At 35.2% G+C, this 23,938-nt stretch overlaps 1 protein-coding gene across 1 annotated transcript in view; it reads left to right on the top strand.

Moving 5' to 3' along the window:
• IMMP2L (inner mitochondrial membrane peptidase subunit 2) overlaps positions 1-23,938 on the top strand; it is an 846,417-nt gene that overhangs the window by 577,108 nt on the left and 245,371 nt on the right. Inside the window, exon 4 of the mRNA XM_058528430.1 lies at positions 9,916-9,981. Within this exon, the coding sequence (XP_058384413.1) occupies positions 9,916-9,981 (66 nt within the window). The remainder of the gene's footprint in view (positions 1-9,915; positions 9,982-23,938) is intronic.

Here is a 23,938-nt window from a genome sequence, read left to right as displayed (position 1 = left end):
ATTAGAGGACTGATGCTCAGAAAAGCAGAGGAGCTTTCTCACATTAATCAATTTCTTTCAATCTAGAATCCACGTGACTCCTGTAAGGAATAACACATGTATGTAGACATTGTATGTTCCATTTCAAGTGGTTACCCGTTATTCGAAATAAAATTTTATAGACTAGGAAAAAACAGTATCTACAGTATGTGTATGCTAAAAAATGATAGAAAAGGGTAAATCATCTGGCATACTGTAGCCTCAACATACTCAGTTTTTATAAAAAAAATACATGAATGCATTTTATAGTTATTGCTGACTGTGTACAATCAACTAAAAAGAGCAAGACAATCTTTAGCCTCGTGAAAGGATGCATCACAGGTTGAGATATGGTTGTGATTTTGGAAAGGGATTCCTTTGGTGTTCTATATCTAGAACACATGAAACTAGGAATATTCTGACCTCTGAATTTTCTTACAAATCATGATTTTTCCAGGATAATCTAACAAGGGAAAAGACAATCACAAGATTGTAACAACAGCATAACCAACTTTCTCTGATTCTGATGCTATGTTAAATTGCTAGAAACCAAATTTTGCAATTGCAAGGGTCTTCTGTCTGCAAGTGGAGTCGTCAGTGCTTCTGTGCTCTCTTTGGTGAATCCATTGGCACCACACTCTCCGTTACTTAGCTGTGTTTCTTGCTGGTCACTGCTCTGTACCTCTGTGGCTTAGTTTACCCTAATAAGGTAACTTCTGTTCGTCCTTGGAAACGTTCGCCCCCATTTTCCTTCTATTGTCCCTAAAGGTCCCTTGCAGTCTCTAACAATTCTTTTTAATTCCTCAAATTTATTCGGCAAATTTATTGCCGTTCTCAACTTGCCTCCTTTCACCAAAAGACATTTATTCTCGGCCACTAAAACCCTTTCTCATTGTAAGCTCTTCTAGCTTCTCAGACATTATACTCTTCCCCTACTCTCTGTAGCTCGGTGTAACTCTGTGCAGCAGAGAGGAAGAAGACAGTACTAGGAGACCTAGAAACAAATGCATACCGTTAAGAACAGGAGTTAGACATTTAATTTAATCTTAGTATTTTTTAGTTTAAAGCATTGATAAATAAACTATCATAGGAACAAGTTATTACGGTATAAATAGCAGAAAATAAAATATATAAAAAAAGTTTCTAACTTAGCAAGTAGAGCTATATAAGTGGCTGTTGAGCTGAGCAAGTAAATGATAATGCTATTTTCAAACGTGATCAGTTGCAGTTAATTTTGTAAAATCTCAAACCTCATGTATTTTTTCCTGAAGACAATTGGCTAATACTATTCAGTCTACTATTGGGGACACAAAGTTGACATTTTCAAGAGAGCAAATTGTGTATAGTTATTGGAGCCTCACTGAGAACTCTTCCACAAAACAATAGTACTATATTTTAAAAATTAATAAGTTCAACAGGGTTAGAACAGAAATGAGCCAATATGTTTCATATTCTGCTTATATTCTGACCTCCATATTGTCAACATTCTCCAAGAGATTGAGCATTTTAGAGAAATTAGGATAGTTTCAGTGATCATGTGGAATCTTACCTCTCCTCACATGTATACCTAACTCGATTTTACTAGGAAATTTTGAATCCAGTAGCACAATTGAAACATTAATAATGCATGTCACTATAGTCACTAGAGAGCATATTAATCCACAGATATATGCAATGGAATAAAGAAAATGGAAAAGGTACAAGTTCTCAGGCCATGAAAATCAGGTATGCAAAAATATATAACTTTATTTTGCCATTACTGAATTTAAGTTTCTTATTGCAAGAGAAACCTTATTCTTTTCAAATTGAGGTAATTTAAGAGCTTTCTGAGGCGATTCAAGGCAAATTGTCATTTATGGTTCTCCATCTTGTCAGAGTATCGTCTAAGCTCTGGGGCGTTTATAGCGTGATAGCATCAGAGGAGGGGCCTGCACCTCCAGCACCATCTCTCACGCTGGTATCCATTGAGAGGTGTGTTTGCCTGTCTAGTTCTCAGTCATGAAGGTCCCCCCATCCCTCATCCCCAAGCTGGCAACCAGTAAAATGCCTCCATTCCCATCTGACTCTTTATTATCTATTGCCTGACCCTAAAAATTGTCATATAGTAACCTTAGTCATGAGACAAAAGGGCTAGGGGTTTGCACATCAACTTATATCTCACCTTTTTATCTGATCACAGAAAGTTACGTTGAAGAGAATCAGGCCATGTTGTTTGGAGTGCACAGCTCTGATGGGCACCCGTGAACTTAATAGCTTCTGTCCAAGGCAAACACCTGGTAAACACAATTAGGTAGACTTCAAAAGCTTAATTTGCCATGGATAAAACATTCATTTTCATATTTATAAGGGTAATAATTCTGTCTTCTTTTTTTCAGACATTTGCCTGGTTAGAAATTAATTATGGGTGAAAAAGTGGGTGGAGGTTAAATGCTGGTTCCAGGTAAAATGATCAAGACTGCCTTTTTTCTCACTCTCTTCACTTTGACCAAGACACCCCCTGCCCTAAGCTTGGCATCTCCCCTCCCACAGTGTGACCAACATCGTGGCAAACTGGCAAGCGGGCTGTTAGAGACAGGCTGGCCCTTGTGCTATGCCTCCAATAGCGTTCTCCAGGTGCCTGCAGCTGCTACTATCATCTTGCACGGGCATCGGCATGCAGGTCCTCACTTCAGCTCTTACATACTAGTAGTATTCATTTTTGCATTTCAGTTGTCTGCCTTTTCTGGGTGCCATATGGATGGATATGGATATGGCTTGATATAGAAAATATCAATAGCTTGCACTGTCTGGCTAGTTTTTGGTTTGTGTACTCTTCAAGCCTACCAAAAATATATGGCACTATTTCTCAACCTGTTTGAAGCTAAAGGTATAAAACTGGTGAGCTTAATTGCACTATTAGGGTTGAGGCTAGATTGTTGGGTTTTAATTCCTTTAAAGACCAGTTAATCTTGTTTTATTCCGTGGTTTAAATGATACTTGGTTGCAAATGACACTCAGTGAGATAGTGTGGATAGAAGGGCCAAACCGAGCCTGACCACAGGAAAGAACAACTCAGACCCTCCTGAGGGCTTGTCCTGCTTTCACGGGGAACATGGTAGCACTGTACGAAGGTCTGCACTTTGGGAGTCTATATTAAAAGAACAGCTACTATTTTTATTTATGTTAAGTATTCATCTCCTCCAGTTTCACAGATATGTTCAACTTTAAGCATATTCAATGTGTGAAAACCCAGATTTACAAAATAAATAAATCAGGGAATGTATTTTTCAGTCCAGAAGTTTCTTTATAAGTCAGAAGAGTTTCTTTAAATAGCATGATTCCATATTGCATGGTAGAACACACACACACACACACACACACACACACACATATATGTATTACATATGTGCCATATATTTTATATATGTGCTATATATATTAATTTACATACAACTATTTTAGACAGACAGAGGAATAATTGTAATTATGTTCACTACCTGAAGATTACAATGTTCTATGTTTTGAAATGCTTGAATTAATAAACGTTGGTAGAAATGAACTCATTGTTATGATTATACTAAATTCCTTAGATTTTTCATAGTTAAGTGAAGACACTTATTTTTCAGAATCAAAACACTCAATTATAAAACTATTTCATCTCTTTTCAATTAGAGAAGTCAGAGTCATAATACACATTTAATTGATTTTACATAATCAAGGCTGATTTACTAATAAGACCAGTTGTCACTATTTGCTCATTAAATTTCTTCTAATCATAGTTAGTGACAAATGGAACAACTCTTAAATTTAACCAAGAAAAATTTTTATTAATAAACAATAGTTTAATTCTTTAAAGTTCATGCTTTTGTTGTTTCATCAGTACTATTAAAATACATTTACTGGTATAAGGAATTGTAGAAGATAAATCTGAAGTATAAGCTTGTGGTTGCTGCTGCCACATTCTTAGATCACTAGCGTCCTGACTGGAATCTCTTGGGTTCTCTGAAAGATTCTATTGCTGCTGCTGAGTAGCCTGATTCAGGTGGGGTGTGCTTTGAGGGAATAGCCAAAGTAGATAAACCATCCCTTCCCTACCCCGTCCCCACCCTGCAACATGAGCCTACCCCAGAGCATTGGCCCCACTGCTCTGAAATTCTATTCACTTATTAAGGTTTTCTATACACATAATCCTTGTCTCTGCCTATGATGCCTTTCCCAGGATCTCCCTTCTCCTGAGACCTGTTCCCTATGTAAGAAAATAAGGTATTATAGAAGACACATTTGAAGCATTAACCTGGCTTCTTGTCACCTCATCTGTAATTCTCTTTGCTAATAATGAGGCCCTTGGATTGGAGCATTTTCTGAGATATCATGGCAAAAGTGATTGTTAGGGGTTGATTGATGTATATAATTTTCTGAAAAAAATGTATCTGAAAACATATATGTCATTTTCTGAAAGTATATCTGAAGTTATAAGCTCCACACTTGTGAGCTCATTTCAAGAATGAACCCAAAGAGCATTGAAAGACTATAGTTACTTTTGTTTAAGTTTAAAAGATTCGCATGATAAAAGAGAAGTGTGCAAGGGGCAAAAATGTAGCTGAAATACTGACCTAAGTAAAAAGCTTTGAGAGTACTAATTAATAAAACCGCATTGAATTTAAAAAATGCATCATTAAAAATGGACCTGCATGTACAAAGTTCACACTACTGATAGTGGAGCAAGTATACAGAATCCTACGCTGAAAATCACTCATTTTTATTTTTATTTTACAGATAATACCCATTTAATTTAAAACTAACCTGTGACTTTCTAATATGAATACTGTTATATTTAGTTTTAATGTTTCTTTAGATAATTGTGTAATAAAACTTGATCAAACCTTTAAAATGCCTTTCTTGCCCTCTAACAGACTCTGAAGATCCTTTTATTAGAGGGTTTTTGAAATAAATATTCTATCTATGTAGGTCTGAAAAAAAGATTGTAATGATTTGCTTGGGCCGAGTTGATTGATCTCCTTTATGAATTTTTTTTAGGAAGAGATGGCTCTAAAATTCACTGAGAACCTACTATGTGCTATGCCCTCTGCTAGAGCTTTCATACATGTTCTTTCAGTAGTTATATGATGCTAGAGGTAGAAGACTTATAGAGGCTTCCAAACCAACATGTCCTCAGGCACTAGATATTTGTGAAACAAGCGGTTGGGACTGTGACAAATCCTCAGCATCTGCATCTCAGCTCCAGTGGACTTTTTTCATGCAAGAATGTGGGCCTGGGGTTGCCATATCTTCCTATTTTTTCAAGAGGAACAAGAAATCAGAATTTTTTTGTCTCCTGTTTTGCATGGCTAGCTCAAGATTTAAAAATACGATTATGCATGGATTAACCAAACATTTCTACAAGCTAGATTTGATTGACTGGTTTCTGGTTTAGGACCTCTGACGTGGGCTACCTCCCTGAAGACAAGACCCGGATTGCTTATGGAGCATGCCTATGGTCAGCAGTGCACTTGTAGCAGAGGTGAAACAGTGACAGCCAACTCCATCTCCCTTTACCACAGTCCATGCATTTGCAGGGCTCAAGGGAACCAAACAGAAGCACTTAGGCCATGGAAAATGGGCAAGATACACTCATAGGCCTTTTCTAGCTCTAACCATCTATGAAAATCATGTCAAACCCAGGCAACGTTTTCCAAAATTTAAAAAAAAAAAAAAAAGTAGGAGGGAAGCTATCATTTGATATGACTTTTTTTAATATGACTTGTTATAACTGTTGAGTGGACTTTTCGTTCAATATCTTAATTTGATGATTAGTAATACTTACATTTTTTTAATTATGATGATGTAAAGTTACATGGTTTAAGGCATGACCATTATTTAGGACAGTGAAAATAGCCTACCTAATATAAGACATTCCCAGAATATTAGTTCTTATTTTTACCTCATTAATGAAGAGTTAAAATTTAGATGCCACTGTGATATATGCAATGTAATTAGTGTCCAATAAACTTGTATTTTTGAGGAATCAATGTTTATATTAGACTAAGGCTAAACTGACTTCTAATCCTGAAATTAATTCTATGATAATCTGTGCCAATCCTGAACCATGTAAATATAAAAATCTATGACCTTTTGGAACCATATAAGAATATGAAATCAGTTACAGAAATAATGAAACCTAAGACAGGACTCTGTTTGGCTGTCACAGGGTAAAAACAGCAACATTTCTATCAAAATAGGAAGTGAAATTCAAAAATAAGAGCATTAAGGTTCATAGAAATTTTATTATGACTATGCTAGACCCTGCTGCCCTCCCCACAACCATTCTGGTTAGAGACAAATTCTGCCACACCAAACTAATCTGCTGAGACCTACACAGTATAGAGACAATTCTAGGCATTTTGTCCAAGCCTCTGGAGAAATCTTGTGTAATTAAATCATCAGCATAAAACAGAATGCTTAAAATCCAGGCTCCAGAAGTAAATATTGTAAAACAATGCTTATTATGAAAACACTAAAATTACAAATCTAAATGCAAATTTTAGTATTTATTATCGTATCCCTAAAGTAAAGCATAATCCTGCACTTGTTATTCTTCACACTTCCTAGGAGATAGGCAAGTGGCCAAGAAAATTTACACAAAGGGAAGTTCGATGACTTTCACAATGTAAATATGTAATAACTCCCGTACCACTTCTACTTACATCAAAGGAATGCATTCAACACCCTAATGATTAAAATATAGATATAGATTTTGAGCAGTAATGGGATTAATGTTAGTAATAGCTTTTTTTCATTTTGAATCATTTGATTAGATTCATGAGTTTAATATTACATTAAAATTTATAGATATATTTTAAGTAGTAATTCGTAAGACTAATTATATAGATAGCTCACTTTGCATATTCTATTTTGCCTCATGATCTTAAAATATAGATTATTTTAAAATATAAAATACTTTGCAAGTATCTCAAAAGCTTAAAGCTTGTTGGCATAAAATATTGTTTTATGCTGATAAGGGTTGCTTATTATATTATTTCATTAGCATTAATATCGCATCAATATTAGGTGGAGAAACTTGGTAATTAGTGCAGGTTTCACCTCTGTCTTAGAGAATTTCTTTTCAGGTACTGTCATATGGCACAAACAGTTGTCATCTGCTAATGGAATTCCCAGTGATCTAAACCAAAAATCCAGGCATATGTTTTATCAAACACAGAACTTCCCTCGCCACCTTTTGTTTTATATCCTTCCTGATTTTTCCCAGTACAATTGCATGCACATTTTCTCTATATAGTTACAGATGCAAGGTCATCATACACATATTATTTTTTAGTTTGCATTTTCAATCTATACATTCTGTTGATATTTCTACATCATTAAAAATTCTTTTCTAACATCATTTTTAAGGACTGGAAAACACTTTATTATGTAGATGGACTATAATTTATTAACCAATCTATTCTTGTTGATTTTTTTAAAAAAATAGACATCATTCATGTAACTAAAATTTTGCAAACCTCCATAATCATATCATTAGGATAAATTCCTAAAACTGTAATTGTTATGTTAAAGAGAATAAAAAATCTTGACATATTTACAGAACGGCATGCTACATGACTACACACTTTATATACAGAGAACCCATGTCTCTAAACCCTCAACAACAAACTATATTATTATTATTATTGCTTCTTTAGAAATATAATAGGAAAATGGTATCCCATTGTTTTAATATGCAATTCGTCGGTGATCACTGAGGTTGAATATTATCTTATACATTTCTCATTGTCTAAACAGAGAGATATAGGAAGGAAATTTTCTGAAGGTCTATAAGTAGCCCTGCACAGAGTACATGAATTCCATCAGTTTGAATGTGCCCAAATGTCTCACTCTAGCTGTACATTGTAGGGGATCAGAATTGTGTCTCCCACCCCAAAATGTGTCTCTTTAGCTTGATTATTTTTAAGAACAAAAGACTCTGAAAGAAACATCGACCTACCCGCTAACTGCCTATAAGAATTTAAGATAGAAGGCTTGTCCTCAGGACAGGCCATCACCATAGATAACTCTGGGTATAATAGACTGGGAGGATCCTTGCTAAGCCCCTTCTTATCAAAGTTCTCTCTTTCAGGTCACATTGTCTATAGATGACCCAGCAAACATTTGTTTATCAAACATTTGCTTTTCCATCTCCGTGTAAATTGCCTTTCTCCCCTTTGAAGCCCCAAACCACTACCCCCGATATCCTCCTTTATCTTTAGCTGAAGATGGTATTTAAGGTGGTGGCTTTAGCCATTTTGGTGAGTTATTCAGTTTTCCTGAGTTTTTCCCACATATACATGTTATTAAACTTTGTTTGATTTTCTCCTATTATTCTGTCTTACGTCAATTTAATTCTTAGACCAGAAGGACCTAGAAGGTGGAGGAATAGTTCTTCCTCTCCTATAACATAAATGACATTAAAATTATAGAAATATTATGTTTAGTCAATTCAGTGGAGGGGACAGTTCAGTCAAGAACTATGATCAAATTTCCTTTTAAAATAAAGAATATTAATAGTTAATTTAGTGAAAAATTGTGAGACTAATTGTCATAAGTACATAGATGCAAATGGTTTAGAAGATTCTGTTTTCTCTGCAAGATATAATGTGAAATATAAATCTTATTGAAACTACATGTTCCCTTTGAAGTATTAAATTCTGAGTATATTTAATCTTTTTAGTTTCTGCATTTACCTTCCTTTTAAAAGGTAATTAAATTCAAAATGTGACTTGAATTGAAAATATTTTTATCTCTCCCTGATTTTCAAATGCATATTAAATGATCATTTATGTGATGGATGAGATGTTCTTTGGAACGGATCGGTTAAATCAAAAGACTTAAAATGTTATTGGCAGGAAATTAGACAAACTAAGATTGAGTTATCCATTGCTGTGTAACAAATTACCCCAACCTCTAGCAGCTTAAAACAGCAAACATTTACTATCTCACAGATTTCTAAGGATTAGGAAGCCAGAAGCAGCTTCAGTGGGTGGTCTAGCCCAGAGTCTGTCATGAGGTTGCAGTGAAGCTGTTGGCCAGATCTGCAGTCTCTGAAGACTTGAGTGGGGCTGAAGGATTTCCTTCTAAGCTCATCTGCGTGGAGATTGGCAGACCTTAGTTCCTTGCCAAATGAGTTTCTCAGTAGGGCTGCTGAGGACAGACATGACATCCCCCAGAGTGAGAGATTCCAGAGACAGAATGAGGGGGGAGGAGGTAGGAGGGAAGAAAGAAGGAAGAGAGGGAGAGGAGGAGTAGTTATTTAGAGTAAATAGTATTACTTTAAGTAAACATTTACCATAAGCTATTCATCATAGCTTGAAACAAATGATGTCTGCTTTAAGTATACCAGAACGTATCCATTTCAACTGTCAATAGTCTTGTTTTAGCACTCTGAATTACATAATCTTTAAATAGCTAAACCTAAACGTAGTTTAAAAGAATTTCCTAATTCTTTATTTTTTCAAAAAATAGCTGTCATCTTCAGTGTTTTCTTGAGGATTTAAATCAAACTCCTCTGTTTATTTTAAATGAAATAAAGAAACAAGTATGTTATTGTTTTAAGGACATGTCTAATCATTTTCTTATGTGTGAATCCTCTTTTCTGCAAGTACTTTTAATAATAAAATTCTTTATCCCTCTGTATTTTTATTTTTGTAAAGTTTCAGTATAGCTTCTTCTCCCTCAGAGGTTTAAAATGGGAATGATTTCAATAGTAGCTCTATATCACATGGGACCTAAGTAGGATGGATGTCATGTGATGAGTGCAAAGGATTTTGTAATGACTTTAATATAGCCTATTTTGTTGTAGAATTTCTTTTCATTTGCTTAAAATAACAGAGACGTAACTGACGGTATAACCTTATCTTATTCCAGGTCCCCTAAAAACCCGGGACAGAAGATCATTAAGAGAGTGATTGCTCTTGAAGGAGATATTGTAAAGTAAGTATTTAAACTGTTGTTTTTGAGTTCAAGTTATAAATATCTAGATTTTGTTGAGTTTTAAATCACATTACATGGGAAGTACATCTCAATTCAAAGAGGACCAAAGCTTTAGAGACATTCCAAATGAACTGGTACATCCTTAGTGTGTATCATCAACCATTTCAGGATGTAAGGCATACATAAACTTACTGATCATATTATTAGCCTTTAACTGGGAGGCACAGGAGAAATAAATATTAATTAAACTGAAATTAACCACATTTTCTAAAATGACCATTAGATCATTGTTTTCCAGATATTAAAATTGGCATGATTGTTTTAGATTATGATGTCAGTGTTCATTTTAGAAAAATTCAAGAACATTTTATTATTTTAGAAGCAAATACAGAAACTAAGAGGGAGATTTTATAATAATAGAGATGAGGAAAACAGGAAAGGTTGTGAAACAGAAGCTTCTGAATCAGTGACAAAAATAGTGACTTTAGAAAATAACATTAACAATCAGGTGTTTTAACAATATGTAGTAATGTCTTATTTATTCTATTTGCTGATAAATCTAGAACAATATTTGAGATTCAACAAGTAAGTATTGATGTAGTATGATATATTTCATTTTGATTGCTTACTTTAAATCAGTTATAGCCAGGTCTATACAACGTGGGAGTCAAAATGCTTTGAAAACTATATTCAGAAAGTTTTCTGATCCTGTTTTCCTAAAAAGCTTGATCCTAAAGTATCTGTATTAATGACAGTAGAGTAAGCAATCTCATTAAAATGAATCTCAGTTGCTTTTAGAGCAGAATCTAGGCTAGGGGTTCTCAAAGGATGGCCCGAAGATTGCTGGGAGTTCCCAAGACTTTTTGTGGGGGTCTCTGAGATCAAAACTATTTTCATAATGGTACTAAGATGTTATTTGCCGTTTTCACTCTCATTCTCTCGTGAGTGTGCAGTGGAGTTTTCCAGAGGCTACATGATGTGTGATACTGCAACAGACTGAGTGCAGGAGCAGATATGGGAATCTGGCTGTCTTCTATGAAGCCAGACATTGAAAAGATTGGCAAAAATATAACAATTGCCACTCTTCTCACTATTTTTTCTTTTGTTTTGGAAAATAACTACAATTTTAATTAAAAATAAGTTCTTTTTGTTAACATATTGATCTATTAATGTTATTTTTAGATTCAATCAATATTTTTTTAAATTCTTCATTTTAATTTTTAATATGGTTAATATTGACAGTATCCACATAGATAAAAGTGCTTTGAGATCCTCAATTATTTTTAAGAGTGTAAAGAAATCTTCAGACCAAACAATTTGAAAACTTGCTGATGTAGGAATGCCTGGCAAAAATTTTCATGTCAGGATTACCTGCTCATTAGTCACTTGCCTGGTATCAATAGAGCTATTGAAGTATGGTTTGTACTGTTTATATTCATGAATGTTTGATCTTTTTTCTTTTAAAAGCTTTATTGAATTATAATTTATGCAATGTACAATTCACCTGTTTTAAATATATAGTTCAATGAGTTTTAGTATAAATGTATACAGTTGTGCAACCCTTACCACAGTCTAGGTTTTGAACACTTCTATTGCCTTTAAATTTCCCTCCTTGCATTTGCACTTAACTCTGGATCCCACCAGTCCCACTTTTCAGTCTCAGGCCACCATGGATCTGCTTTCTGTCTCTATAGTTTAGCCTTTTCTAGAAATTTTCTTTAGATGGTATTATACAATGTGTAGTCTTTTGTATCTGGTTTCTTTCACTTAGCATGTGTTTTTTGGTTCCTCAGGTTGTGCGTGTATCTGTAGTTTGTTCCTTTTCATTGTTGAGTATATTCCACTGTACAGACCTACCACATTTTGTTTCTCTGTTCACAAGTTAATGCACATTAGGATTGTTTTCAGTTTGGGGATATTATGAGCAAAGATATGGACATTTGTATAAGTGCTGTGGACATTTGTGTCTTTAGTTGGAAATACACTTTCATTTCTTTAGGTATATATGTAGGGATGCTAGGTGTTATGGTAAGTATATATTTAACTTTTTAAGAAACTACCAAACTATACTATTTTATGTTCCACCAGCAATGTACAAGGGTTCCAGTTTCTTTATATCTTTGCCAACACTTAGCATTATGAATATTTTTGATTATAGCCATCCTAATAGGTGTGAAGTAGAATCTCATTGTGGTTTTGATTTGCATTTTCCTGAAGGCTAATGATATTGAGCGCCTTTCCATGTGCTTACTTGCCATTCATATATCTTTTTGGGTAAAGTGTCTGTTTGTTCGATGCATTTGCTTGTTTTGTATTGAATTGTTTATATTTTGAGTTATAACAGGTTCTTTGCTTTAGATTCTTTAAATAGAGTGAGGGTTTTGGGGAGAATGAATGTGTGTATGTATAATAATGTGATTTTAGTTAAGTGTAAATGTATTAGTATGAAAGCTTAGTTTTCATTTCCTGTAGGATATGCATTTTAAATTTTTAGAACCTGATGACTTTGTTTTTTATTTTCAAGAGCCTGTCTTGCCTTCTGATTTCAGTAGGAAACTGGGAAGAGCAATAAATTTGGAAAATCGTTTGATATCAATCCATGAATATCCAAAATATGCTTTTAATATTTGGAAAACAGTTTATGTGCATATGATGCAAATCCCATTCAAAGAATGAATCATCAAACCTTGAAAACCTTATGTTAAATGAAAGAAGCCAGTCACAAAAGACTACTTATTGTATGATTATATCTATATGAAATGTCCAGAATTAGGCAAATTCATAGAGATAGAAAATAGATTAGTGGTTCCCAGGGGCATAGAGGAGTGAAGATGGGAGAAACTGTTAATGGGTACAATGGGTATAGTAGTTTTTTTTAGGGAGTATGAAAACGTTCCAAAATAGATTGTGGTGATAGTTGCACAACTCTGTGAACATACAGTCATGCGTGGGTTAACCACAGGGCTATGTTCTGAGAAACGTGTCGTTAGGTGATTTCGGCATTGTGCGAACATCGTAGAGTGTACTTACACAAGCCTGGATGGTATAGCCTACTACACACCTAGGCTATGTGGTACTAATCTTATGGGACCACCGTCTATGGGAATCACTGTCATTGACCAAAACACATTGTTATGCAGCACATGACTGTATTAAAAACAATAGGTTGCTATCTATCCTTGCACACATACCATTGTATGCTTGTGTGTTTATTCTTGTAGAATAGATAGCTAGAAGTGGAAATATTGGGTGAATGTATGTTGTTGTTGTTATTTTTAGTTTTAACATATACAGCCAAATTTCTCTCCCAAGAGGTTTGTGTATATTTACACTCTTACTAACACTGCATGAAATACCCTTTTCAGAGGAAATTGATTTAAAGATCATGTGCAATGGGGCAGTTGTGGACTTCAGATTCAGAAGTCAAAACATTTCAATACAAATTTTGAACTTAGCTTTGGATCATCAGGTTATATTTAATTTAATCAGTTCATTGACACTGTAGGCCTTAGAAACATTCATTTAATGCGCATTAGTCTAGACAAGAGAGAGACATAATTGAACAAGAGATAAAATTCCTGCCCTCGTGGAGCTTACATTCTAGTGGGTAGAAGCAGATAATTAACAGATATATAATACATAATGCAATGTCATGAACTAGAAGTGCTATGAAGAAAAATAGAGTAGGAAAGGATGTGTTGAGTGACCGTGGGGGTTTGGGACTGCTATTTTAGGTAGAATGTTCACTGTAAACCTCTCTAATGGGAAGATATTTGAGCAGACTCCTGGTGATGGAGGAAGAGAGCCATACTAGTATCTGGGGGAAGGGCAGTTTGGACCAAAGGAATAACAAATGCAAAGCTGAGATGGATATGTATTAAGTGAGTTTAAGGAATTGCAGGAGGCCACCATGTTGAACCTTACTGAAGGAGGAAAATTGAGTTAGGAGATTAGGTCTGAGAGGTTTGCAGAGCCTTGGGGGTCATAGTAAGGACTTTGTATTTTATTTTAGTGGGGTGGCAAGCCAATGGAGGGTTTTGAGCCATGGAGTGGTATGACCTGATTGGCATTTTTAAAGGATCGCTCTCTCTGCTCTGTGGAGAATAGACTAAAGAGAGGCAGTCTGACCCAAGTAACTGGTCAAAGTTTTCTTCTCTTGAGAAAATCATATCTAGCTTCTTCTAAAAGTAAAGTGTCCTTGTTTATGACATGAATGATGACTACTTTGATCTGTTATTTTCAAAGTGACTCATAAAAGTAGTCACATTAGTTGTAATCACAGTCATTATGATTATATTGACAAGATGAAAAGTAGAGTTGAAGTATTTGTTCAGAGAATTCAGCCAGATATTCCTAAGATTGTAAAACAGGAGACTTTTGAGAGTCTGAACTTTCTATCTTGATGTCAGCATTGATTAAAATCACGAGGCAATTACTCGATTATCTGGATAGCGAGGAATGTAGCTATTTTCATAGTGTTAACCCAAATGGGTATGCTTATCTATGACATGAACAGTAAAAAAAGCTAATGAAAGTAATATTTAGACAGACCCATTAGTTCCGCCAAAATATTTTTCATAGTTATTTGCTTTTTCTTATTAATTTGTTATGACTCACACAGAAGCACTGTTTTGAAAAGCATAAAAATGAAAAGTGAATACGAATCAACCACAATGGAAATTTCCAAGGCATCAACACTTTTCATTGGCACATCTGTAGTTCTGTTTCACGGATCTTCTGGGCCCAGTCAGAAATGAAGCCGAGCATCATTTCTCCTCTTACTTGGTGAAATACACTTTACGAACATTTGGAATCTGGGTTCCATGTAGTAAGCAACCTCAAAGAAGTAAATGAATAGAGTCTTTTTAGTCCCCAGTGAAAAGGGTAACCGTATAACTTGTCAGCTAAACTAGGCCACTTTTGAGAGTGAAAGGGGATGATATTAATCATTACACTGGAACAATCAACATAAACTAGACAGCCAAGACAAACTGCACCAAATGGTCATCCTACCAGTGAGATGTAATCTACTTTATAATTCACTTCACATAATTTGATTTTGTTTAGTTTGTGGCCCTCGTTGTTCAGGAGAATTCCAAGAAGTGTTCATAGAAAACAGAATCATTTCCTGGCCCGAGGGAGGAATTAGGTGAGGCAGGATCAATGGTGTTGTGGAGAAGCATGTTCTGCTCACAGCACAGTCATTTTCGTGCTAGAAAATACGATGCCAGACTTTCTCTAACAAGTATTGATATTGCAGAGTTGTCTGAGGTAGAGAATCCTGAGACTCTGTCACTGCAAAATATTTAAATGCTAATTTCTCTTCAAGTCTAGAGACTATATTGTGAAATGTCAAAACATCCTAATTTATTAATAATAACTTTCTGATATTAGCAAAAAAAATCCATTGAATCACTAGAAATTAAACATTTTAAAACTTGTTGATTTTAAATGTGCTATTGAAGATATGGAAATCAATATTAGCCTATCACAGATGGTTGAATCATATTATGTTCCAGCAAATAATGAAGATTTATAGGAAGAAAAACAGAACTAAACTAAGTTTTCTCCAGTAAAACTAAAAATGATGCTTGTTTAATAATTTCTTTTTTTTTTTTTTTTGTGGTTGGTGCAGTAGCTCTGAATAATAGAAGCCTAATGTGTCTATATGGCTCTCTTTGAAGACCATGCATTGATTTATGGAGTTTTCAGTAGATTAGGAATGAGAAATGCATTCTGTCCTAAAAAGAAGGACAGAATGAAAAGGAAACTTGTGTCTAGGACCCTGATAAAGATTGGTGAATAAAATGTTTGACAGCATAGAAGCTAATGGTTTTATTTTACAGTTCTCAAATGGGACCTGGGTAGGTGGTTGCTTTTGAGGACAGGAGGCTATTTATGCCCTGGGTCCTAGCTGTTCATAGCTAGAACAGAAGATTTTCAGATATCTCCAAGGGTCTTTTGCCTGGTTTAATTTGAACCGTGAATTTTTCCAAATCAAAATGGCATGGCACATCCTTGTTTAATACTTAGGGTCTGATCAATGCTATTATTTAACAGGTAAGGGCTTGAGCAGTGAAATTAGGTGTCCCAGGGTCTGTCCAACAGTTCAGTTACTACTAAATAAGAAGCATTTGTGAAAAATCATCTGTTTTCCTCTGATGTGAACCTGAAAAATTATTAATGTATTCTGGACATTCTTACCTTCTTCTTGCTAAAGAATGATAATTCTTCTTTACTAAAGAATTATAGATTGGTAGGTAACCCATGCCTTTTTGGAAATATTTCTTTCTTTTTTGTAGTTGTAGATGATTATTTATCACACTACTCCTGTATCAGTGAATAAAAATGGAATTGGTAATAAAAACTATATGCCTTAGCAATAGATATTTCTTTCTAACATCAGAGAGATAGTCACCTTAAATTTATATGTAGAAATGTTAATCTTGATGTTTTTAAGTCCAAATTATTTCTGTAATAAATTTGGCAATATAGGGAGGTTTCCAGAGGCACTACACCTAACACAGCATGTACACTTTAATGTAGGAGATGCCACAGTTGCTGGAAGTATTAGACCATTTAGATTGAATTGCCTTTTCCAATAATGGCAACACCTATTATTGTTGTACTCTCCCCACCCACATCAGAGGTTTCTCTGGTTTAATTTTCTACCTTAATCCACCTGTCTCTTGGATAGGATTCTTCTTTAGATACGAAAATCTTCCATATTTATTCATTCATGCATAGCCATCTATTTATTAATTCAGTATAGTGTAGAGGTCATGAGCACAACTGTGAATTCAGATGGCCTGGATTCGGATCCCAACTTTGCCACTTGGTGTGTTACTTTGCCAAGTTACTTAATTCTCTAAACTTAACTTTCCTCATCTGTAAAATGGAAATTATAATAGAATATACTCCATAGAGTTTTCTTGAGAATTACATGAAATAGTGGACATAATGTGATTATCGCAGAGCCTGGCATATATAAGTCTATTTTCAGTAAATATCAGATATTAGTAGTAGTAGTCATCAAGATTTAATCGTTATTTATTGAGTACCTCAAGTATTTATTTATTATAATGCTGGATACTTGGGTTATAAATATTAAAAGTCATAGATAGTTCTTGCCTTTGGAAGCTTATAGTCTAGTGGAGAGATGACAAAAGCACCAAAGAAATACAGTGCCGCAAGAGAATTGACACTATGGGGATGTGCCCAAGGCCCTGGAGCTTAGGAAGAGGAGCATCTGGTCAACCTGAGGAGTGGGGCTGTGTTGGAGACAACTTTTGAGTTGAAGTTTGAGATGAGAAGATCTACAGCCTCTTCCCTAATTACAAAAGTAATATAGGCTTAGTATGGAAAATTCAAACAATACTGGAGCATATGAAGTAAAAAGGAAAGGTCTCCTTTTCTCTTACCTCCAGTCACACTCCCAGAGGTGTATCTGGTGTGTATCTTTCTAATCTATGTCTCCTAGTAGGAGATTGAAAGGATTAAAAAATATTTATCTTGTGGCAGTGTTTTCCCTGAATATTCCATAAAGAAAAAAATATACTCGAGATATAGTTCTAAGGATTTATGTTTCGCAATGTGTATGTTATACAGGTATACCTATGTTACACTAGTATACTCGTATACCTGTACTAGGTAAGTATTTGAAAACATGGCAATTCCAGAATTGCTTATTTAATAAGTACTAAATAATAAGTAATAATCCTAGGAGTAACATACACAAAGATACCATGGGCATATTATTGGGTAGCAAGGATGTGTGACCTAGACAAAACCATGTATAGGAAATTAAAGGCAAGAACCTGAAAATCAATATTAAATAATGAGGACATTATTTATTATTAATTTCATATTAATATTAAATATTAAACTCACCATGTCTAAAAGGAAGAATTAGAGCCATCATGTCGTCTCTAGGTAGTCTACGGACTGAAATAACTGAGGTACTTCAGGTAGGAAACCCATTGGCTTCAACAGGGAGCCTAGAAGTTTGCTCTGATCTGGCTCCACCCTTGTCCACATCTCCTTGCTTCTCTATGAAAGAGAGCAGTCAGTTCCTAACTTGGATGCTTTTCACTAAGCTCTTTTTACCTCTTCGTGGGCTGGCTTTGGGACTTTGCTCCTCAGTTCTGACATAAGCCTCACCCTCCTCCCTGCAAAGAGATTATGTGAAGTGCTCTTTTGGAGTCTGATATTTCCTAGCAGGAAACACAAATCACATCTGGAGCTGGCTGGTCTATTAGTGTATTAGCCTTCTTTGCTGCTGCCTTAATTCTATTTCTTAGTAGTACAACTTTCTAAAGTTGTGAACTCCAAGTAAAAACATAGAGAAATGCTAACTTTTGTACTCTCCTTTGAACTAAATATTGATTTTTATTTTTTTCTCTGCTCACAGTAATGTAAGTCTGTCAAATATTTTGAAAAGACATATAAGTATAATTATCTCAGTAGGAAGCTAAAAAGATTGTCTTAAAATACCTTTTTAACTAAGCTTAAGAAGCATGCCAGAAAGATTCAAGAATATTTCAGCCTGAATAATCACCTAATAATTAAGGAACAGATAGCTCTTCTATTTTGTGCAATTTCAGTTAACCTTGTTTAAACTTAAAATTGACCACTGTTTCTCTTGTAAAATGTTTGGAGGAAGAATTTCATGCAGGGAACGGATGTGTTTAAGGTGTTGATTTAATTAGTTGTGGATGCTCTTAAATTTTGTCAAATTTTATTGTATAAAAGGTTTTTTTAGATATCTAAGGACAATGAAGGGTAGCATGATATAGTAGAAGGCGTGCTATAGTTGGAGTAAGATGACAGGACATTCAGGCTCAGCTCTGTTTCTTACAAGCTGTGTGACCTTGGGAAAGTTATTGACTTCTCTGAGTTTTGATTTTTTTGATCTCTAGATCTTCAGGGTTATTTTGAAAGCCAAATAAGATAAAATAATGTATGCACCAATCCTTTGTAAACTTTAACACACTATCAAAATTTAATGTGTTATTAACTAACTTTCGGTGTGAAATAATGGATATAATTTGGTTAGCACAGAGCCAACCAAGAGCTTAGCAGAATGCCTTGCCTACTTTGGATTATCAATTTTTTTTGGTCATTGTTGAAATAATTTGATTGTCCTGGTAGGTTAAGATATGGCTCCACATTTTGTGAATGCTAAAGTTGGAAGAAAAACACTTTTAAAACTTTTCATGCAAGTCCTCAAATGCTGCCTACAGTCTCTTTAGGATCTTGACCTGCTTCCTCCCGTACACTGTTACCTGTTGGCAAGATATTCCATGTGCGGTTCCTTCTGATATTAGTGCCTTATTATATCTGTAGCAGGGATCAGTATACTTTTCCTGTAGAAGGCTAGAGAGTGAATAGTTTTGGCTTCGCAGGCCATACTGTCTCTGTCAAAAGTACTCAACTCTGATATTGTAGCAAGAAAGCAACTCTAAAAGATACACAAAATGAATGTTCTAATAAAACTTGATTTATAAAAACAGGTGTTGGACTAGATTTGACCCACAGGCTATAGTTTGCTAATCCTTGATCTGTATTATCTACTTTCCTTCCCTTAACTTGGAAATCAGTAGAAAATACAAAACTGATTTCTAGTCCTGGCCAATAATTTATATAGAAGAGAATAATTCGCCTATAAGCCATGGGTTCTTTTTTATCTATAGGTTGAGGCAGAGGGCAGTGGGAGAGAAAATATTGAGCTGCTACTCCAAGTGAGATCTTTGCTGAATTGCTAGAAACCACATGGGTACACCTGGACAATGAAGACATTTGTCTTGATCTGGATGGGGAAGAGCTTTTATACTATAAGAACCCTGCAGTGCATCTTCACTGGGGAGCAGCCACAGTGCTTATAAAAGAATAGAATAAATTTAATTGCCCTTTCTTTTTAGTACAAAAGGAATAGGCCTGCGGTTGGGAAAATTCTATATCAGAATATTACCCCATGCTATTTATAGCTCCTCTTATAAGCCCAACATTAGAACGTCAATGATCTTTTGGCTGTTATTTTAGCACAATCTGCCTGTGCTGGGCCAAACCAATAGTACAGAGAAGAAGGAGCTAATAACCTAGGGGATCTATTTTTTTTTTTAAAGTTATTTTACTTCCTCAATTAGTTTCATTGTGTTATGGAAAATATTCAAATGTTATCTAACTTATTATGAGGGATACCTATGTATATAATAGCATCTTAGTTAGGCACAGGCAGTAATTATTCCCGTATTTAAAATGTTGATTTTGAAACCAAAGTCTATGTTTGCAGTTTTATAAAATTGGAAAATGTTTTTTGACAGAAATATTAACTGTAAATTATTCGTTAAAAAAATCATCTCCCTAGTTTTTTTTTTTCTGCAAAGTGATCCTGCATGAGAATCTAAATGGTTCACACTAGCAGAACTAATAAGATTTTGAAATTGTTCATCCTTGTAGTAGTGACTGAGTGAAAATAATTAAATTTTTTTCATTATTAGAGGGCTGACAGTTGTTGATGTTTTCTCTCAGAAAAGTAAATTGTGTGATGAAAGTTGTATATGTGGGATATGATGAGTAGCAAGTCATTAACTTTGGGCTCCTGCAACTGGACACCTGGGAACCAAGGAGATTTTCTACTTTGCTTATTACACAAATAAATCCTACTCCCTGACCATGATGTGATACCTGTTTTTAATATGCAGCCTGGAGCAGGCAGTGATAAACACTGCGTCACACACTGCTGCACCTCTAGGTGTGTTGATACTTCTGAGGAACATTTCTGGAGTCTGGATTCAATTTTACATACATCAAAAAATAAATGACTATTTAATCTCTTACTATAACATGAAGAGGAGCAAGTAATACATATTGGAATGGAGTTTAGTAGGATGGAAAGCCAAACTGAAAGATTTTCTATTTGAGATGAAAGTATAATAAGAAGTAAGCTTTACAAAAGCATGGAATATGATAATAGAAGAGGAAACGGATGAACGGATTAGAATTTGGTATATGTATGAGAAAGTAAGGTGACCTTTAATGGGTTTCTGGGGCCGTCTTTGGGGAATTATGTAAATCAAGCCCAAATTCTGAATCTAATACAACTATCATTAAAATCAAGAGAATGCTTACTGCATGATGGAAATTGAAATGACTCCTAACTTATAATGTTCCTGAGCTCTAGTATTCTCACATGACTTTCAAAAAATAATGCTTTTTTTTTTAATTAAAACTTGCAACATCCTTAGCAGTAAAGTGGAGGAAATCAGGGAGAATATGATAAGGAAACTTGTATGAAAGTTTCACTTTTCACATTTCTGGCAATGTATGAAAATTTTGCTGTGTATTGATCCAGCAATGAGTATTAAGGTCATTTGAGTCTTTGCTAATATGAAAGGTGAAAAAATGTTTCTTATTGTTGTTTTCATTTATATTATTTTTATTGCTAACAAGAATAAATATTTTATACATTTATTAACCTTTTATTTTCTTTTCTAAGAACTGTCTATTACAGAATTGCCCATTTTTAAGTGATGTTAAATGTTTCTTCTTAATTTGAGTATATTATGTATGTTAACTCCTTGTCATATTTAGATCAAACATATTTTCAATTTGTGATTTGCCTTTTAGTTTAGTTCATTGTCATAGATTATGTAAGGAAGCAAGTTCTTTTTAAGTCATTTAATCTTATTTTTGATGGTTAAAGGTCCACGAAGTAGAACTTTAGAAACTGAATTTTTTGACATAACTTTTATACATTTATCTATTGTGAGTTGATGCTAATCTAAGTTTTACTAATATAGAGAAATAGGATTCACTATAAAGTTTGTAACATGTTTTTCTCAATATTTTAAAGTTATAAAAATCTAGAAATACTTTATTGTAGAAGACCATACATGTCTCTATGTACATTCTATTCTACAGGCAACATAGCTACCATAGAAATGGGGCATTGTTCGAGTAGAATATTTTTCAAAGTGTGATCTCCAGACTGCAGCATCCACATCACCCAGGAAGTTGTTAGAATTGCAAATTCTCAGTTCCCACTCCTACCAGACTGAATCAGAAACTCCTGGGCTGGGGCCCAACAATCTATGGTTTAATAAGCCCCCCAGGTGATTCTGATGCATGCCGAAATTTGAGAAAATGTTCTAGTATCAGGTCTCTCATCAGTTAATTGTTTGAATTTGAGCTGAGTGGTTTAACCTGTGTAGGCTTTGGTCCAATCAGGAATAAAATGATGCTATCTTCCCACAAGACAGGTAGTAACATTTTAGATCACTAATCTCCAAGTCTTCTTCAAGTTGGCTGCCACTGCCAACCTGCCTAAGCTTAAACTTCCGGTGTTGAGATTTGGATTGGGAATTTTTGGTGGGAAAACATACACAGTGGTGTCTTGTCCTCCCGTTCCCTTTGGGTACTTTAATGAAAGTGTCAGATCCTGGCCACTGCATCCACCCCAGTTATTTCTTTAAGAGATCATTCCTACTTTCTTTGTAATCTCTGCCCTCCCTATGATCTCGTGCTTTCAGGAAAACGGAAAAGCGTCTCACAATAAATTTGAGGACCCTTGGACTAAGTGATTTCCAACATGTCTTCCAGCACTTAAATTCTATGATAGTTATTTATTCTGTAGAAAAGAGGGAAGCAGTCAGTACATAAATTTTTGTAGAAGGATTAGCACCAGGAAGGCTGTTTCCGTATTCCAGGGTAGAGGGGTGGATCCCACTGCTGGATCATTCCCTACAACTGCTGCTTTATCATGAGGTGTCTCAGACATTGGCCTGGGAGGTTTCCCAAAAGCAGAGAGTGCAAGAGGCAAGGAAGGAAGGATTTTCCCTCGTGGTGCCCAGGAAGACAGGTTACCAGACCTTCGTTATTTCCTCCCTGGGTTACTGTGTCTGTATCCTAACTGATTTCCCTTTGTTACTCTTGCCAATCCATCCTCCACACTTCCACAAAGATGATATTTTTAAAATGCTCATCTCATTATGCCTCCCACACTCAGGAGCACGGCATGTACAGCCCCCCATGATCTGGATCCCGAGTGTCCTCTCCAGCTGCGTTCTCTAGAGTGTGTTCTAGCCACACTGATCATTTGCAGTTTCGAACCCTTTCACATACATTGCCTTTGCAGGAAGCCCCCTTCCTTTGGTCTTGTTCCTTTTGTTTTGTTTTTGCTTGGCTAACTCTTACTTAGCAATTCTATTTCTAGGAATTTGTCTGGTAGATAGACTTGCACATGAATGCAAAGAAGAATGTACAAGGGAGTTAATTGCAGCATTGTTGAAACCTTCTAAATGTACATCAGTACAGTTAAGGACATTATGGTACATTCGTGAAATAAAACACTCTGGAACAATGAAGAAGAAAAGGATAGATCCGTCTGTACACACACACACAAATACACGTATATGCTTGTATGCGAGTAAACTATCAGATATCAGATTCTGACCGCCACTTCAACCCCAATCATTTTTCTAGAAGTTCACTCCCACTTTCTTCACAATCTCCTGGTAAGTAGATACTAGCAAATGTGTAACTTTTGCCTTTTGAAAAGGGAAGTGGAGGGTTTCAGATTAGGAGTGTGAGGGAGATTTTTCACTGTGTACCCTTTAATGTTGTTAGATTTTACCTTGAGAAGGGAATATCTGTCTCTGTCTTTCACACAGACATGTGTATTATATGTATAGATATATACATAAATATGCACGCATACGTAAATGCGTGTGTATGTGCATGCTTGTGTGTGTGTGTGTAAACTGAAGATTTAGTTCAGCCATATCTTTTTTGGTTTTTTGCTGAGAAAGATTTGCCCTGCGCTAAGTTCTGTTGCCAATCTCCCCCCCCTTTTTTTTTTTTTTTGCTTGAGGAAGATTAGCCTTGAGCTAACATCTGTGCCAATCCTCCTCTGTTTTGTATGTGGGTTGCCGCAACAACATGGCTGACAAGTGGTGTA

The sequence above is a fragment of the Diceros bicornis genome, chromosome 3, assembly GCF_020826845.1.
Source record: "Diceros bicornis minor isolate mBicDic1 chromosome 3, mDicBic1.mat.cur, whole genome shotgun sequence".
NCBI lineage: Eukaryota > Metazoa > Chordata > Mammalia > Perissodactyla > Rhinocerotidae > Diceros > Diceros bicornis.
The sequence above is the reverse complement of the archived record's forward strand: the minus strand, read 5'-3'. Positions and strand labels throughout refer to the sequence as shown.